Here is a 20225-nt window from a genome sequence, read left to right as displayed (position 1 = left end):
GCCTAGACTAGACTAGAGATGGAAGTGTTGTGGAGTGCTCATATTCTGGATAGACTGTGGTGCTGGCAGGGTTTGATGATGGATGGCCAAGATGTGGTCTTTGGCTTAAGGAATTTTGGCTGGACTTGTGAAAATAAAGCAAAGTAAGTAAAATGCCTAAAATTTGGTAGCTGCTCAAACACATGAGTTCCTTCCACAGTCCTTTGAGGTTCATTAGCTTCTGCAGCGCCAGGCTTCCCCAGCGTCTCAGCATAAGTGGAGCATAGTCAAGAGTGGTATGGGTGAAAAAAGACAAAAAATATAGTATGAAATCCCACATCGATCAGATCTGAGTTTAGATTTTTCACCAGAAGTTCTCCCTTTATCAATTAGATGCCTAAATCATAAATGACATGGGGAAGAGAGAATAAAATAAAATAAGGCTATTATCTATTGCCTTCTATATCTTTGATTACGTAGTTTTCAGGGTGAACAAAAACGAAAAGGTTAAGCACTACATTATTTTGTATCTATCAATAGGACAAGCGGAGGCAAGAATTGCTTGAGATGACGTACAATCTTTCTTAGAACAGCACTGATGAAATTCATCATAGGTTTTCACATTGAAGCACAGCCAAGCAACATAAACAGTGTTTCTCAAGGCTCAAAGCTTTAATCCAAGTAGATTTAACTAAACCTTGAAAAGTAACAATCATCAATGGCAGAAGATTTAGTTCCAGAAGGAAGCAATGAAAAAAGAAGTTCACTGTACATGATAAATACTGACAAATGGGTGGGAAAACCATGCTTAAATATATTTAGCAGAATATTTAGCTTTTGAGAAGAAACCAAGTCATTTGGTTCAAATCTGTCCCTGAAATCTAGTTTTCAATGATTAACTGTAAGGCCACCCTTCTCTATGTGAGTGCTAAACCAACTTTTTGGGTGCAGCCTTGATTTTTCTTAGTACTCTGTCTTCCTAGATGTATCTCCATGGAAAACATTGAGCCTGGCATGCTCCTAGAATAAAGCATCCAAAGGTCCCTTAGGTCTTAAAAATAAACTAAGATTTAATCTGCCTCCTGCCAGGTCCTTGGCACTCAGTTTAATTCTCACAGTACTGCTCTACATTGACTATCATTATTTTCAATTTTCATAGGTGACACTTGAGACTAAGAAGCCTCACAACTGCTATGACCTAAAACTGAAGTATTACTGAGCTGAGACAGATTCTCAACTCCTCATCTTGAGCTTTACTGTCCTTCCTTCCAGTACATTCTCTATCATTAGCCTATATTTACACTCTCTAAGCCCCTATATATGATTCATCATTATTCAAAAACCATTCACTTCATGGTTTCCCAATATTTATCAGGAACAACTTTAGTTAGACAGAAAATTTTATCAGCTTTAGGGAGTATTGCATTATACTTAGCCTGACTGTTTTCCACTAGTCACAGCCATACTTCAGAGTTTGCAGTATGTGACAGGCTAGAGCAAAAAATGAACTCATGTCAAACCTAACTTCACCAAACCACTGCAGTTGAATGGGCTGATATGTGTGTGTGAGTGTGTGTATTTACAAACAGTGTATATGACATTCTATATGGCTCTGTGGGGCAGAGCTCAGCAGATCATTGCTCACTGTTGGAAACCCCTTCCTTTAATCCTAGTCCTTTTCCCCCTTGTATTATTTATTATTATTTCTACCTTTAAGAGGAGCATAGCCTTACCGGGGGAAACGCTGAGTAGCACATAATACATGACTCCTTCAATGCTAATGTAATTTAGTGAACTGGCCGAACTCCACCACTGATAACTGTTTGCGTGCATGTATGTGTGTTTATGGTCCAAATTAGCTTGTGGCTCAAAAAGAAGAATATTATAATTAATTAAGTGAATGGCAACAGAGTATTTAATATGAAACAGGTATCATGTTACATGTTCTCTTTGGAACTAGGCTCTCATAACAACAGGATTATGCATGGTTCAATATCAAACTATGATGGAAGAGGCTACACCAACAAGAGGACAGCAGTTGCTGTGATTACCACTGATGTTATTACTGAGTCTTTCCTTTTTCTGGTGTTCTAAATTATGGAAAACACATTGATTTTGTGTTAACAAATGGGAGTAGTGAAGGGCTAAAAACATAGCATGAGTAAAATACAATTTGTATTTGCTTCAAAAAGGTAGCCTGAAACATAAACATGGATTATGCCTATTCAAAGGAGTTGAGAGGCTAGCTAATTACTAGGTTATTTTATCTGACTGCTTTAAACCTCTACAAGTTTTTAAATGAGCAGATATTTGAAATCATGAACTACAAATATTTACTAAGTGGCTGATTTTTAAACGTTTCATCTGATGCTTTCTTTGTGTTTAATGGAATCTGCATCCCCAAATAGAAAAGACAAATTCATATACCTACCTATCTTCTGAACTCAGATTTCACCATATTTTACTTAATCTAGGATAGATATGGGGTCCTTTGGGGAGTAAAAAAAAAGGCAATGAATCCTCAAAGTTATGATATCTTATATAAGTACCTGACTTGGTAAATGTTTGTTGACTTAGAGGCAAAATTCATTTGTATATGCTAAATTGTGACTGTTTTAGGTAAAGTTCATGAATGCAAACTCTTTTTCACAGTTTTAATTTAACTTAAAGTTGGGGCAAAAGGATGTTAGTTATGTTTATGTTATGCATTATCTGGCACTGTAGATGCACTGCTTTCTATTCTTGAGTTTATTCCACACTAGTCCCACCAACCTATGTATATAGTTGTTCTTTGTATTTCAAAACAGTCTCTGACAATGAATTGTATTTTCTAGCTTCAATGATCAGGGGCTTTCTCTGACAGCACCTCTGTGCTTTTTATTTTTCTTCACTAAAAACCCATTTACTGTGTGTAAAGAATTTTCAAATGCACAGGTAAGAAGTATTATTATTATTCTAGTATGCTTCTAGCTTTTACTGTTATTCACATTATCTCCATTTGTAGTCTCCTCTCATGAATGTATGAGCTTGTCTCAGCTGTGCTACAATTCCCTCACTGTATTTTGATACTGTAAGTGTTTGCATATTGACTTTTTCTTCTTAGCACCATTCATAACATCTCCCAACACATGGCCACCATAGAGTTTAATTAACCTAATGTTGATATATTTCCCTGTAGACTATTAACCAAGATACAGAAATTGTGTTATTAAATTGGACTATTATTATATTGCTATGTTCTCTTTAGGATTTCTAGAGATTAAATATATTAAATCTATAGCGAACTAAATTGCTTAATTTGTATCAATTTTTTAAAAAGGAGCACATACACATACATACACAGACACACCACACACCTCTAACACAGCACCAAAATCCAAATTTTATTGGTTGTGTATATATTTTCATATTATTTAACCTAAATAAATTATAAACTTCGGCTCACCTACTATATTTAGTTCTAATTTTTGTGTAACCTGCTAAGATTTCTGGAAGACAGAGAGAAATGTTAATATAGGAAGTTAAGTGAGTGAAAATATACAATAGTAGTTGGAGGCTCAAAGTTCTAGAGCCAGGCTGCCTGGGTTCCAAACCTGGCTCCTATACTTTCTGGGTATGTGACCTGGGGTAAGTTTCTTAATATCTCCGTGACAGACTGTATGTGTTTCCCCCAATTCATATGTTGAAGCTTCACCTCCAATGTGGCTGCACTTGGAGATAGGGCCTTTACACACTGGAATACTACTCAGCAGTAAAAAAGAAAATTTTACCCTTTGCGACAGTATGGATGGACCTGGAGAACATTATGCTAAGTGGAATGAGCCAGAGAAAGACAAATACCATATGATTTTACTCACATGTTGAATCTAATGAACAAACTGAACTAACAAGCAAAACAGAGACAGGCTCAAAGATGGAGAACAGGATGACAGCTGGGGTGGGGGAGGTTATCATGTGGAGGGATGGAACAAAAAAGAAGAAAAGACTCATGGACATGGACAACAGTGTGGTGGTTGCTGGGGGGCAGGTATAAGGGGATCAATTGTAATGGGAAAAATACAATAAAGATTAAGTAAATAAAAAGAGAGGTAATTAAGGTTAATTGAGGTCATAAGGGCGGACCCTAATCCAATAGGACTGTAATGTCCTCATAAGAGGCAGAGACATCAAGCTACTCTCAGTGGGCACTGAAGTAAGGCCATGTGAGGACATAATGAGAAGGTGGACATCTGTAAAGCCAGAAAGAAAGGTCTTACCAGAAACCAACCCTCTGGTACTTTGATCTTGGACTTTCAGCCCCAGAACTGTAAGAAAAATAGTTTTCTGTTGTTGTCACTCAGCCTGTAGTATTTTGTGTAGCAGCTCTAGCAGAGACCAATACAATCTCTAAAATAGATTTCAGTTTTCTGGTATAAAAAATAACACATATCTGATAAGGAAAATTAGATTAAAAAGTCATTTCTATTACTCAGCATACACCTGGCATATAGAAAGATTTTAATAAAAATTATTTATTATTAATTTTAATAAGAGGGTATTTAATCTGCCAGAAACCAAACAGATGGCTTTAACCTGAAATACATTCTTTCTTAAGACATAAATAATGCTTTTAAACAAAGAGTGAATAAAAACTTCCAATATGAAAATATTGCCAGAACAAGAATGTAGATGAATTTATTCTCTAATAAAAATGTTTGCCATTATTTAGATAACAAGTTGTGCATAATAAAGTCAAAACTATAAATTAAAATTGAAAATAAGAGTAAAAAATGAGATATGGCTTTAAAAAACATTTTAATGGTTTCTTTCATTTTGCAGTCTCAATGTTTGGAATCATGTAGACACAAAGTTTTGCCACAGGATTTAAGCCACTTTCTGGTAGTTTTAAAGGTATCTTATGAATCTAATTAATTTTCTAGAATTAAGTAGATCAGAATTTCCTTCTATTTCTTTTTATATATATTAGCCTGATTTTTCAACAAGATTGGCTGCTTTTCAAGAAAGCCACAGATTACTGGGTATGGATGGACCCATTCTTCTCCTAAGGTTCAGACTCTCTTTAGGTTCTGCCAAATATTTCATCAGAGAACAGGTTATACGTGTTGTTCTTAAAAAGCAAATACGTTACTTACTCTTAAAAAATGGCTTGATACCAAATTCTTCTTAGAGTTCTATTCTTTTCTAGATGTATACAGAGTTCTAATTATTTGGGGGGACAAATTGGATTTACTCATTCCTGAAAAGAAGCGATATTTCTTCTTTTATAAAATGAAAGTGATACTCAATCAGGTCTAGTATTATATTATTATTATTTTTAATTGAAAGCAGTTTTCAGTACATACTTGCATATTTGTAGCCCACTCTGAAAGTTCAAGGTGATCTACTTGACATTTGTCTTTGACAGTTTCAGATGTTTTTTTTAAATTTTATTTAAATCATTGTTCAAGTACAGTTTTCTGTCTTTTACTCCCATCCAAGCCCACTCACCCATCCCTCCCTCCCATTTCCATCCCCCCCCCCCAGTTTTTGTCTATGTGTCCTTTATATTTGTTCCTGTAAGCCCTTCCCCTTTTTCCCTGAAATTCCCTCCCTCTCCCCTCTGGTCATTGTTAGCTTCTTCTCTATTTCAGTGTCTTTGGTTATATTTTGCTTGTTTGTTTATTTTGTTGTTTAGGTTCCTGTTAAAAGTGAGATCATATGGTATTTGTCTTTCACCTCCAAAATATATAAAGATGTTCCCTTTTTATTCTCCTTGTACTCTATGAGAGAAATATGAATAATCACTTCTGAATTACTGTTTGAGGGGTGATTTGCTCAACTCCATTGGGGGAAGTTCAAAAGATGCTTTAAGTATTCAATGTAAAGCTTTTAATTTGCATTCCTCTTCTTGTCCCAATCTGTACTTCCTCATTTCTCCCAGCCCAGTAAAAAACACCATTACTTTCTGAAGGCAGAAACCTGGTAGTAATCTTTCATGCCTTCAGTTGTCTGTAGTCACATTCAGTTTTTCAAGCCTTGTCCATTTTGCCTTCAAACCCTATTCTGTACCCATCCATCAGTTTCTATCTTTCAGACCACTACCCTTCAAACCAATGTTCACCTGAATTGCTCAGTTAACATCACAATCACTGCATCTTGTGGTTTTCTTTGGGTATCTTAACCAACAGAAATTTATTTTCTCACATTTCTGAAGGCTGGAATCTGAGGTGAACCAATCAGTAGGGTTAGTTTCTTCTGAGGCATCTCTCCTTGCTAGCAGACAGCTGCTTTCTCACTGTGTCCTTACATGGTTGTCCCTTTGTTTTTATTATCTCTGCCCTAATTTCTCCTTATAAGGACACCAGTCACATTGAAAAGGCCTACACATTTGACCTAATTTTGCCTTAATTACCTCTTGAAAAGCTCTGTCTCCAAATACAGTCACATTTTGAGGCACTGAAGGATAGGACTTCAATGTATGAATTTTAGAGGGGGGGCATAATTCAGTCCATAACACTTCTGATGCCAGGTAATAAAAGACTAGGCATCACCTTTTGTTCACTTTTGAGGCCCTGGGCTGCTATGTAAGATATATTTCTACTCTGAGGCACCGTATTATGAAGAAAACTATTGGACAGGCCATCTGTAGACACTCAGGTTCATGGCCCCAGCTGAGCCCAGCCTCTGAGTCATGCTGGCACAAAAAACAGGCATGGCAGTAAAGTCCTAATAACTCCAGCTGATTTCAGTCCTGACCCATCTGAGTTGCCCAGACATTCTGAGTCTTTCCAGATGATGCCCCATACTTCATGGAGCAGAGATAAGACATCCCACCTGCAGCCAATCCAAATTCCTGCCCCACAGGACCCATGAGCACAATAAATTGGTTGTTTTATGTCACTATAGGCGCCATGCTTTGTTACACAGCAACAGATAACTGACACACCATCTCGGGGTTTTCACATTTGCTCTTTTCTCCCCCTGGAATGCTCTTCCCTCTGCTCTTTATCATTATCCCTTGAGTCTTACCATAAACATCACCTCCTGGGAGAGATCTCTTCTGACTGCCAATGCAAAGTGTTCCCTTTCATTTGTGTTAGGGTTCCCCATCCTTCTCAAAGCTTCCATAAATATTTAACAGTACTTATTTACTTATTTTTATTATTATTCCCTACCTCCTCTGTGTTATTACTTGCTTTTTAAGAGAAGAAACCACTTTTCATTTGTTCATCCTGCATAGGATATGTCCATTTTGCTCATAGTAGCAGATTGTGAAATCCTTGGTACAGTATTGCTCTGTTCTTTTGTAAAAAATAATCATTGAAAGTAAACTGATTGAATTTAAAAAGAGGCTTGGTTAAATTTAAGCAGTAAACTTTTACTGAGTACCTGCTCTTGCTAGCTCAAATCTAGGAGCTGATGGAGTGTAACAGGATGCAGCCAGAGTGGGGGGGCCCAAATGGGGATTTGTAATTGGGGTCTAGAACTCAGGGTGTCCAGAAAATATTAGAAAAAATATATATATAGGATGTCCTTGTCCCTACAAGTCTGAGCTGGGGGATGGGATGCATGGAGCAGGGCCACTGAGAGTTGTCTTGAATAGCAACAGTTTTGCAGATAACCTCTAGAACGGTCATTTAACATATCTATAACTTTTAATTGGTTTCATAGATATGTTAAATAGCTGTGGCCATGCTTTGAGCCAGGGGGATGCGAGTATCTTCAACCCATGATGCAAATGGGAGGCAACTCTTCTTGGTTACAGCACCTGTGTGAGAGCTTGGAGATGACTGGCTTCACCCCATGGGACCATGCCTACCCAGACTTACTATGGCAGCCCAGTAAAGCCAAAAGAACACAGGAATACTGACAGGTGTAACTGATTGTAGGAGGAGTCAGAAATGGGGCTGCAGAGGAAGATTGGTGCTGGGATTTAAACCCAGATGTGGCAGCCATGCTGGGGGCTTTTTGGGACCACATGTAGTGTGTGTGGCCTTTTTGCCACCTGGCTTAGGAAGCAGGGCAGACTTTGCCTGGAAAAAAAAGAGTGAAAGGACTCTTGCTGGTGAGCCATGAAAAGATGCCACATGGTTTTGGATTAACTGGAGATCTCAGCAGCAACATAGCGGATGGTGCCAGAACCAAGGGGCTGCCTGAACCACGAACTTCTACTTCTTTTCCTGAAATACGGTATCCCTGGACTAGGTAAAGGGAAGAAAGAATGACTGTGCATTTGTGGGTATTCTAAAGGACTTCAGTATTTAATAAAAACATTAAGTCACTACTCTAAGTCTGTATAACTCTTAGAATAAATAATTCCTTTCCTTTTCACCAATCTCTGGCATTGAGAGACATCTTTCCCTGGTGGTGGGCAAGGTGAACCTAGTAGTGGGGGTGTCACAAGTGGGCACAGGTAACCAGGTTCTTAGTGATTGGGACAAAGAATTGAACCAAACACACAGAGTTCATAGTAGAGAACATGTGAGCAGGCCAACTCCAAGCAGAGATTGACCTCATGGGCTGGAGGGACTTTATTCTTATAGAGCGGATCCTTTCTGGCTAGTTTTGGTGGGCTTTTACTGAGTATATACAAGTAATTGCATTACTTTAAAGCTACTGTGCATGTGGTTTCCCATGATCCTCTCCGATTGGCCACCAGGGAAGAGGGTCCCACAATGCTATGGAATTAATCCCCGTTTCTCCTGGGGTCCCCCTGTACTAGGTTCACCTTTCCTTTCACCAGAGAATTATAGCTCTCCATGCTAGAGATTGGTGAAAAGGAAAGAAATTATTTATTTACGTTATACAGACTAAAAGTAATGACTTAATGTCTTTGTTAAAATCCCAAAGTCCCTTGAAACACCCACAAACACACACAGTCCTTCCTTTCCCCCTTTGCCCAGTCTGGGGTACCGTATCTCAGGAGAAGAAATAGAAGTCTGTGACTTAGGCAGCTCTCGGTTTTCCCTAGTAATTTGTGCTCAGCTGGCAGGCCTTCCTTAGTTCCCAGCACCATTGGTTGTGTTGCCAGGATCTCCAGCTAAAGCCGCGTGGTGATTCTTCTCATGGCTGCAGGGGAGGGGGGGAAGGGATCCCCCTTTCTGGGAGAGCGACGGTGGTGGTGGCTGCAGCAGCTGCAGCAGCAGCAGCAGCAACAGCAGCAGCAGCAGCAGCAACAGCAGCAGCAGCACCGAGAGGGCTAGCGTGGAGCTCATTGTGTCCTGGCCAGAGCAGGTGGCTGCAAGGTTAGCTGAGCCTGAGCTGTGAGAGCACAGGTGCAGCTTGCGGAGGCCTGGCAGTGGCTGCGGCAGCCAGGCAGTGACCTGGTGCTCCCGAGTCACTTACTGGTGGCCCCTTCTCTTGGGCCTCACCTGCAGAGCTGGCTGGGGCTCGGAGCCAGGCAGTAGAGGAGCTGCGGGTGGCTGCATCGCGGACGGTGTCTGCAGGAGTCCCCACTCTACTAAAGCCGTATGGTTCTCTCCTCAATGGCCACCGTCCTCCCTGCACTGCCACAGCTGCATGGTTCTCTCCTCAATGGCCACCCAGTCTGGGTCTTAAATCCCCGCACCAATCTTCCTCTGCAGCCCCATTTCCGACTCCTCGCACACTTGGCTTCACATGCTAGAACTCATATCCTTCCAGCTTTACTGGGCTGCCATCATGAGTCTGGGCAGGCGTGACCCCATGTCATGGAGCCAATCTTCTCTGAGCGCTGTAACTCCGGGGACCTGCCCCCTAGTCACATCTGGGTGGGGAAGTTACTTCCATTCCCCTGGCTCAGAGCTGGTCATAGCTATTTAGCGTATCTATGCAACCAGTTAAAGGTTATAGATATGTTAAATGACCACACCAGAGGGTAGCTGCAAGGCTGTTGCTATGCAAAACAGCTCTCAATGGCCCTGCTCTATTTGTCCCTTCCTCCAAGCCACACCTGAGGGGTGGGGGTGAGGACATCTTAAAATCACCTGGACACCTTGAGTTCTGAACTCCATTATAAATCCTTCTTTTGGGCACCCTTTGGCTGCACCCTCCTACAGGGGTGCAAGGGTGGGTCCATTTGGTAATAGTATATCGTTTTCCCCCCAAGTCCAGGTCTGTTCTGTAACAAGAGCAATGATAACCAAGAAAACCCAAATGTTAAATAGTCCTCTAGAAGAGAGAACAGTGGCAACTCAATCTTTTTCTACTTTTAGACATAGTCTCTGGGAACTTAAGGTTGGAATCAAAGTGATGAAATGACTGGGCTAAAAATGCTCATCACTGTCTGAACTTGGTTGGTGAGGTTGTTTCCAAGTTCTCTCATAAATACTAGGGCAAGCCTTAAAAAGTCTATGGACACTGCAGATTAAAGATTTAAGAACACTTGTGGTATATCTGTTAGAAACCAGGGAGGTCAATCCATGAAGAGGTCTGGAGGCTTTGGGCCCAAGGACTGGACTAGAGACTCAGGTCTCCAAATCAGTATTCTGACCAATAGGGAACAGAGCCATCAAACCATCGATGGGAGGAGGTGGTAGCACAGCCTTGACAAGTCTAGCTTCCCAATTCCTAAGCCACTTCTTTTTGAAATAGTACTTCCCCCCCCAAATTTTAGTTATTTCTTTCAGTTCTCATGAGTTATACATCTCCTCAACCCATAATCTGTATGTTTGCACCTCTTCCAAAATCTGAAAATTATGTGTGTGTAGGCTGTACAAGTGGGCAGGCGTGGATAGATATGTGGATTAAGAGGAAACAGAAATACGAAAAATGTGACAAATGTGGCAAAGTAGATTAAGGAACTGGCTGATTGTTCTCAGTAATTTCTATTGAAATCCAGAGTATGTCAACTTGAAAATAAGAAACCATGGACACTGCTTTGCAAGTCTGCCAATCTCATAACCACTCTGTGAGTAGGTATATAGTCATCTTGGTCAATCAAAAATGTTCTTAGAATATATTATAGGAAAATTTGGCCCCATGAAAATCATAAAGAGGAGGAGAAGTTTGGGAAGATCCTCAGGTGACCTGTCGTATAGACAGCACTGGAAGAGACCTTTAAAAAGCACTTGCATCGTTAGGTAAGGAGAAAAAGTAGAAACACTGACTGAGTTAAACCATGAAGGTCAAGACTCTTTTCAGGAGAAGGTCTCCTGTAAAATTCAGTCCATGTCAGACTTGAGGCTGTGGGTATCATTCTAAAAGACAGGAGATCCTTAGGCTCTCTCAGGTATGCTGACCCAGCCTTCTGATACCTGTACCTCAAAGTTTCACTATCTGGGTCCTGCCCTTCTGCTGCCTTGTCATTTTGGCTTTATGAGTCTGTGCTGTGGTCACTTTGACATCTTTTCTCAGCCTAGGGTCTTTCAAATGTTCCTTCTGCTGGTATTGTTATTCTAGCTGTGGCCTTGAGCATTTATTTGAAGTCCTAACAACTGGCTCTTCTCAATTCTGAATAATATGGCTCTTCCTGGTTTCATTGCTTATTCTTTTTATTCCACTTTTAGAGTTTTGCACACTGCTATTGATTAAACACATTGTAGTACATTTGATTTACAGACAAAGCCTCTAGGTTAAATAAAAAAATTCTGAGGTAAATCACAAAATTTGGTATTGTTCAAAATAAACTTCTAAGCAATTGACTACATTTGCCCCTTTTCATGCAGTTTCTGTGACTGCTTGCTCTTAGGTTGATTCTTGTCTTGGTCAACATGCAAATAATTTACACAACTTTTTTTTCTTTCTGAAAAAAAATTGAGAAAAGTGAATTTATTGAAGTAAATTGTATTTCATGTTCTAAGATTCTTTTTCATTCCATATATCTACATTACTTATAATGAAGTGATTTGGGGAAGTTCTCTTAAAGATAATTTTTCTATTGACTGAAAAATTTCTATGAAATTCTTTAGCATGAATAGTCCTGTGATAAGTATATTTAAGGAAATCAAGATAAACAGAAGACCATTTTTGATAACTAGGCATAACTTAGAGAGAAAGAATAAAAAGTTACCACAATTTAGAAAGAACATCTGACTTAAATGAATATTAAATTTACATTTTTTATTTTTCAATTATAGTTGACATTAAATATTAATTTCAGGTATAAAACATAGTGATTAAACATTTATGTACCTTACAAAGTGAACCTGCAATATGTCTAGAACCCATCTGGCACCATACATAGGAGCATTATTTAAAATAGCCAAGAACTTCTAACTTTAAACAGGGGTTGAATAAATATCTAGGTATTTTATTTCTGTTTAAATCAAGAAGTAAACCACTTATTAAATCTGCAGATGACTCAAAACTGAGACATTATTATTATTTTAATGTTTATTAATTGATTTGTGAGAGAAATGAACAGGGATGGGGAGAAGGGAGAGAGAGAGAGAAAAAAAAAAACCCTTTCATTTGTTGCTCCACCAATTCATGCATTCATTAGTTGTTTCCTACATGTATCCTGATGAGGGATCAAACCACAATCTTGCCATATTGAGACAATATTATAACCAATTGAGCTACCCAGCCCGGGAAAACTGGGTGGCATTTTTAGTGTCAGATTAAAGGACTAAGAATGAAAAAGATCTTGAAAGGCAAGAAGGAAAGTGTTGAAACTAATAGAGATAAATGTGAAGTTCTCAAATTTGAAAAAAAATTCTGCAGAAACTGTTATTTCCATATAAAAAAGTCTGTTTAATTGTCCTCTAGCTACAATTAAGACAACAAGGGAATGTGACAATTGAGCAAGCTCTCACAACCTTTGGCTGCATTATAACAGCAGAACATACAGGACCATCAAAGGAGATTACTGTTCCCACATGGCTCAGATGACACCTTGACATTCATACTTGGTTCTAAAAGGGGCATTGCATAATGAGTTGTCCCCAGAAGATGGTGACCAGAATCTAGAAATGTCCTAAACATAAAGTCAGAAATAGTGGAAGGACTTGCAGTTGTATATCAAGAAGAGAAAGACTTAAAAGGATAAGAATAGGAATGCTGTTTCTAAATGTCCAAAGAAACGTCAAGTAGAAGAATGAGACATTTTGGGTTTTTGTAAAGATTAAGTCTAGAATGCATGGAAATTACTAAGAAGCAGGACTCAGATTGAAGATATTCAATTCAACAAAAGCTTAATGACCTATAATGTTCTGAGCATTGACAATAAAAAGATAATTGGGGTTCAATTTCTGCTCCGCAGGTTATATTTTAGAAGGGGAATAAAAGTTCTGAGCATTCAGTTTCAACATGTGTGAGTTGTTTCATCCCCACTAACAGGCAATCCAATACTCTGGCACCAGCTGGGTGTCCTATGATTTAATACAATTTTGATACTATCTACCCAGATATATATCCACAGGTTAAGGGGTCAGTCCTAAAACACTGTACTGACCATGACTGCAGGTGCCAGTCATAAATCCAGGCCCTCTCCTGTGCTTTTGGTGTGGTGACGAGGATTTCACCAAGTAAGAAGGCAGTCAAGAATAAAATCTTGGTGAAGTCAGTAATTTAAAATCAGGAAGGAAAGGGAGTTGTCAGGTAAAAACTTTGTTTCAACATAGACATGGTACCATTCTGGAAAATCTATGATAATGGATGCCAGAACTTGGAGATGTTGGTTTATGACTTAAAAACTCATTAGTCCCCAGTGATTTTGTGAATATGAAAATAGCTGAAGCTTGAGGGTGATTTTGCAGGAAGATTTATGTCCTACTATGGTGTCCTCATTTCTCCCTTTCCCATGTTTCCAATTCCCTCACATTTTTGTATATGTTCAGAGTCAATCTGCCTCTGGTATGTCTCAAGCTCTCTAACATACTCTTTCATGTCAAAAGCAGCATATTTGGGTTAGTGCTCACTCCAGCCCTTGAAATTCTTGGTGTCCTAATCATTATCTGTAAAATACTTACATGATTTTCAGACAACTGATAAGTAGCTCACTTCTTAGAGTCATTACAAGTGTGTCATCCTTTGAAAGATATTGCCAGACTAAGTTGTGGTTAATAACTCAGTAATCCACACACAAGAGTAGCTCTATTGTCTTTGAGCAGAACATCTTCATTCTCATATGCAGACACAGTCTAGTATAGTGGAAAGGAGCGGAGTCTGGATTAGGTTTTGGGTTCCAAATGTGACTTTATTACTTTTTAAGACTTATTTTCTTTATCTGTAAAATGGGAATGATATATAAGCAATGTGACTCTTCTTGTAATTAAATAAAATAATGAAGAAAAACACTTGGAATAATATATTACACTTCATGGACTTATCCCAAATGGTAATTACTACTTCAAATTTTATTTTGGAAAACATATTTTCTCATCCCTTCAATGTATGCAAAAATCTTAAATCTAGTCTTTAAAGATATATCTTTCACCTAGGCCCACCAGGATAAAAGACTAAGGAAAAAAGCATTGTGTTACTCACAGTACTGTCATGGTACTGATAAATGCGTCTTTTGCCCAATACAGATTTCCTCCATAACTTCTGTGTTCATTATAGAAGCACCTCTGTTCTAGTTTCCATTTTCAATTTTGTTCTTATAACAAAGGAAATCAGAGCTCCCAAGTTCAATGCAATGCAGTTCAACTCTGATCTAACTACACTGAAACAAAGAGTCACAACAGAGGGGACTGTCTGAATTTGCTCCCCTAGCTTTGCAGTATAGCACGGCTTTCAGGAAATATATTATCACTTATGCCACATCTACTGCAGCATCAAAGGGGGAAGAATCAGATGGATTGGGAATTTTGTCTCTCATCAGTTTCTTTGGGGATGGGAAGACCTATAACAACATCCTCGGAGACCTCATGTCCTCATAACTCACAGATTCACTAGACAGTACAATGAAGTTAGTAAACCCTGAAAGACATCTTGGCACTAATAATTAACGAACTCCTGGGAAACAGTATCTACTTTTTCTAAAAGTAGAAACTTGTTAAAACAATGGATTATAGTCCACATTGGATGCAGGATGGTGAATAAAATTGTAATAATTGTTTCCATGAGCAATGTTTTATTGCCTCAGGGGCAGAAACTTATAGCACTGTATCAATGATTAAAATAGCAATGATAATAATCACAACTACAATAATAATAATGATGATGATGATGATGTGCTTTCATGTTAGCCTGCTGTACTAGGAGGCACTGTAGAGGGAAGGAGGGCTACAGACGTCCTGTAAATGATAACAAATTTTATACACAGACATACATTCAGAAGAAGAAGGAATGATTATTGGTTATGATGATCAGAAAAGGCTTCAGCAATGAAATGTGGTGAGGAACTATCTGGAAATAGAATATGGAATGAGCAAATATATGGAGGGCACAAAGAAGGAGAAAGGGAATAGCAAGGGAGGAAATGACAAGAAGTCCCAAGTGTCTGCCACGCAGGGTCTCCACAGTGGGATCGTGCTTGGCAAGACCAGGGGACTATGGAGGAGGCATGTTACAGAGGACTTGGATGCCAGGTTGAGGAAGTGGGATTGTGCTCTGCAGTTTAGTTGATGGAAAGCCATGTGCTCTCTGGTAGGAAAATGACATGATCAAAGGTGCAGTACAAGATGAACCTAGCAGAAGTGATTCTGCCTCAGGTCCTTTTACGGAGTGAGGCAGGATCTGTATGTATGTATAAAATAACAAAATAAACCAAAATATATATTATATTGGCACTGTACAAAATACATAGAAATGAGAAGAGAAATAAAAGAAACAGGTAGAACAGATAGGAAGCTTATGGGAAGATGCAGTTCTTGATCCTAGAATTATTTGTACATATAGACTTTGAGATGTTTGTAATAGCTGTGGTAATTTTGCCCTTGTCCACCTGTATTTGTTCATTATCTTCTTGTGTGAAATGGTGCCATTTTTCAGTGGTGTTCTATACCTACAGAAAAGAATCGTACAAACTGGCCCATGCTGAGCTCAGGCTCACTCTCAGGTTTTCATGTTAGAGCCCTGGTAGTACGAATGACCTGGCCACATAGAGATCACAACTGCAGCACTGAAAAGGGTGAGGCAAGTCGGGAATCCAGGAGATTTCAGCAACCGTGTCCTGGATACCTTAGGGACAAGAAGGTCCGAGAACTATAAAAGTCTTAGACAAAGTTTGTCTTTAAAAAACAAGTGAAGAGCATGATGTAAAGTATTATTTTTCAACTTTCTGGCTGGAGGTGCTCTGTTTTTTGTTTCCTCTCTTAATATGTCACAAAGATGTCCAATTGGTCAGGAACTTTGCTTGTTTGCTTGCTCACCTTTTCAGAAGATTATCAAAGTGTGACAGTGTGTTTTAGTCATCCTGAAATGAATCTGCTAATTAAATTAATTTTATCTTGGGTATATTACATAGTCCAATTAAGTTCCTAAGCCAGTCACATCAGAATAAATCAACCATATTGTTACATAATTCCTTTTAATAAACAGAGTTATAATTATATGAAGGCAATTCTGAGGATACCATATGCTACAAAGCAGGGAACCTAATTTATTTCCTTGATTTGGAGAGACAAACTCACTCATGTGTAATAACTTTTATCATCTAAATTTTAATACTTATTACATTATAAAGTTTAAAGTCCTTTGCTTGCTTTATAGATCACAGTAAGAATTTGTTCACAATGGGGCTTGAGGGGGAAAGGGAGACTGCATAATAGATCTGCCATGATGTACAAGAAGTCATGCTGAAAATTCTGCTAAAGTAGTATTGGAAACAGGCACTTATTCCCCTGTTCTTTTAGACAGCCAATACTAGTAAAGATGTGAGTGGGGGGTTGGGTGGGAAGTAATACACCTTGAAATAGATCCTTAAAGAGGAGAGCCATGTTGGGACAATCCCCTTACTTCCCACCTTCCCCTCCACATTTTCCTGGCAAGTAATATGTGCTGTATCAACTTCTGGAGAAAATGACTTATTTTAAAATATAACAGATCAGAAATCAACAGATCTGAGAGAGACAATGAAAACACCTTTGTTTGAAAATTTGGCCTGATTCTCTGTGAATGTTGCTGACATTTCAACTTTATTGTGGGTGGGAACAGGAGAAGCTGGCAAGGGGAATTGGTTCATAGGGTGTGTTGTTCAGAAACAGTGATCATCTCTGGCCAACACAGCATTGGCAGAATTGTGGATGCCCTTGGCTCAAGAGCTGGATGATCTGCACAACTTTGCACACACTCATTCATTCATTCAGCCACTGACACAGTGAGGAGCACTGGAGAGTTCAGAGAAGGTCATAGAGGAATGTTTGGCCAGAGTCCTAGCAGTTACTTTGTTTACCTTCTCTTTGAAGCAACTTTTTCAGAATGCTAGAAAAATAGGAAATCACCCCCCCCACACATAATTTTGTTTTCATATTTCTAATATAACAAAGTTCTAAAATTGTATGATCCAAATCCCAGTAATTTCTGGAAGAGATAAACAACCTGATTTCTCAACTGGGGACAGCACCTCTTGTCATTTAATTAATTTCCCTGTCTCCAGAAGTAAGACCACTTATGCCTTACTTTGACTGCTAAAATGAGGTAACTTAGACACAGATGTCCTAATTTAACTAGAAAAAATCTAGATTAAGGCAACAAAAGTAGCAAAACTCGACTTAAAAGCAAGGTATTGAGTGTATTGTATATTTTTCCATAGTGGTTACATTTAATCCCCTCTGAATTGCTGCTAGAAATAACCAGATACCAAATACATTTATTTCTATTTCCTTCCTGCTCTTATATAATTAACTAGATGCAGGACAGAGGCAGAGGATCCCTAAAGCATAGAAAGCCCTTTACTGCACTCGGTTTGAGCATTAATGGGGAGAATGTTACTGTGGTAAAATGTACTGCTTATTATTCATGTCACCTTCCACAGAAACTAGCATATTGCTCAGTATTTAGTGAGTTTGCAAAGTCAATCCTATGCCATCATTCACCCATAGTTCTAGCCAACTATCAGCATTTCAGATGAAAGAGATCAACACAATATTTGGCTCAAATTGAACAGTTGCTTATCAAGGTATTAATCCCAGGAACAATGAGTCTTGGGCTTGGAATTCAGATTTTTAAATTTATTCTCAACAATGTCAGATGAGAGATACCTCAAAAGTAACACTTGACTTTGTCTTTAGCCACTTAGTTGACTAAAGAGGGGCTGGAGCCCTGAAGGATACAGATTTTTCCTGGAACCTACGTAAATTAGAACATTGGACAATTCTAGGATGAAGTAAGGGCTTTTAAATAGAGTGAACTGAATAAAACAGTGGTTGCTTTTAATAATTAAAAGACAAATTTGGGTCTTATAGGAAAGTATCAGCATGTACTTTTGACAGGAATTTTCTTATTAATATTTTTGCTGAATATTCATATCAAAAAACTCTGGGATAATTATAGAATCAGAGAAGATGAGATTAAAGGTTTCTTCCTACAGTCCTCAGATACCACAAGTACAACTAACAACAGTGGATCCCATGATACATGAATGTGACATCCACTGAAAGATTATACAACACCAGCAGGACACATGGGAAAACAACGCAAACCTCCCACTTGGGTGAAACTCTATCTAGTGCTAGCAAGAAGTCATCTGCCTTTCCTGTGGGGCCAGAGCAAGTCAAAGTTACTCTATGAACTCCAATAAAAATAAATAATGACCTAATTTAAATCCAGATTCAAGTTTTGCAATGTCAGCAGGTGTTTTTGAAGCTCAAGTTCCAAAGACATCCAGAAGGCCTAGAGACTGAATTTGAACATAATGGATTACATCAAAATACAGATATGGTAATAATGAAAAAATAATAAATATTGCTTGGTCTGGAATATGACAAACACAAACAGCAATGATATTTTTCATGCATTTTCATTTCTAAATCCATTAGTATAATTTAGTCAGATCTGTTCCATTTGGCAAATATTTGTAACTCACATTTCAGAAAAACTGGCTAAAAGAAAGCATTCACAAATGTATTTCAATAGATTTATATGGCAGTGTCAAAGTAATTGTTTCAGGGGGTAAAATGGCAATGAATAAGTACTTATCAATAATAACCTTAAATGTAAATGGATTAAATACTCCAATCAAAAGACATAGGATAGCTGAATGATAAGAAAATGTAACCTGCACATATGCTGCTTACAAGAGACTCTCCGCAGAACAAAAGACCTGCACAGACTGAAAGTGAAGGATTGGGAAAAAATATTCCAAGCAAATGGATAGGAAAAAAAACCCAGGGTTGCAATACTTATATCCAACAAAATAGACTTTAAAACAAAGGCCATATAAAGAAACATAGAAGGACATTTCATATCCTCAAGGGGAGAATTCATCAATATTTACAACATAAATATTGTAAATATATATGCATCCAAAATAGGATCACCCAAATATATAAGAAAAATCTTGGAGGACTTCAAGAAAGATACAGACAGCAACACAATTATAGTAGGGGATTTTAACACCCCACTGTCAACAATGGATAAATCTCCCAAACAGAATATCAACAAAGATATTTCATCATTGAACAATGCCCTAGATCAAATGACTTAACTGATATATATAGAACCTTTCATCCCAAAGAAGCACAATACACATTCTTTTCAAATGCAAAAGGAATGTTTTCAAAGATGGACCACAAAAGAAGACACAAAACAAGCCTCAACAAACTCAATAACACTAAAGTCATATCAAGCATTTTCTCAGACCACATGGTCTTGCATGTAGAAACCAACCTCAAGGGAAAGACTCAAAAAGAGTCAAACACATGGAAACTGAAGAGCATGCTATTAAACAATGAATGAGTTAATAATGAGATTAAGTAAGAAATAAAAAATTTCTGGAAACAAGTGAAAATGAACATACAACAGTCCAAAACCTATGGGACACAGAGAAGGCAGTCCTGAGAAGGAAGTTCATAGTGATACAGGTCTACTAAAAAAGAGAAACATTTCAAATAAACAACAACAAGAACTGGAGGAGCAATAACAAATAAAGCCCAGAGAGAGTAGAAGGAAGGAAATAAATAAGATCAGAACAGAATTAAATGACATAGAGACTAAAAAAACAATTCAAAGGATCAATAAGCCCAGGAACTGGCTCTTTGAAAAGATAAACAAAGTCAACAAACCTTTAACCCAACTCATCAATAAAAAAAGGGAGAGGACCCAAATAAATCAAATCAGAAATGAAAGAGGAGAGATTACAACTGATACTATAGAAATACAAAGGATTGTAAGAAATTACTACAAACAAATATATGCCAAGAAATTTGAAAACCTGGGTGAAATGAACAAATTTCTAGAAAAAT

General features: G+C 38.2%; 1 protein-coding gene across 1 annotated transcript in view; it reads right to left on the bottom strand.

The window, feature by feature from the left end:
* NXPH2 (neurexophilin 2) overlaps window positions 1-9386 on the bottom strand; it is an 84831-nt gene extending 75445 nt beyond the window's left edge. Inside the window, exons 1-2 of the mRNA XM_045849861.1 lie at window positions 9330-9386; window positions 4236-4268 (exon numbers count right to left, since the gene is read on the bottom strand). Coding sequence (XP_045705817.1) covers window positions 4236-4268; window positions 9330-9386 — 90 coding nt within the window. The remainder of the gene's footprint in view (window positions 1-4235; window positions 4269-9329) is intronic.
* Window positions 9387-20225: the final 10839 nt, after the last annotated feature.

This window comes from Phyllostomus hastatus, unplaced genomic scaffold (assembly GCF_019186645.2).
Source record: "Phyllostomus hastatus isolate PE091 unplaced genomic scaffold, TTU_PhHast_1.1 phas_contig_1, whole genome shotgun sequence".
Classification (NCBI taxonomy): Eukaryota; Metazoa; Chordata; class Mammalia; order Chiroptera; family Phyllostomidae; genus Phyllostomus; species Phyllostomus hastatus.
This window is presented reverse-complemented; position numbering and strand designations above follow the sequence as displayed.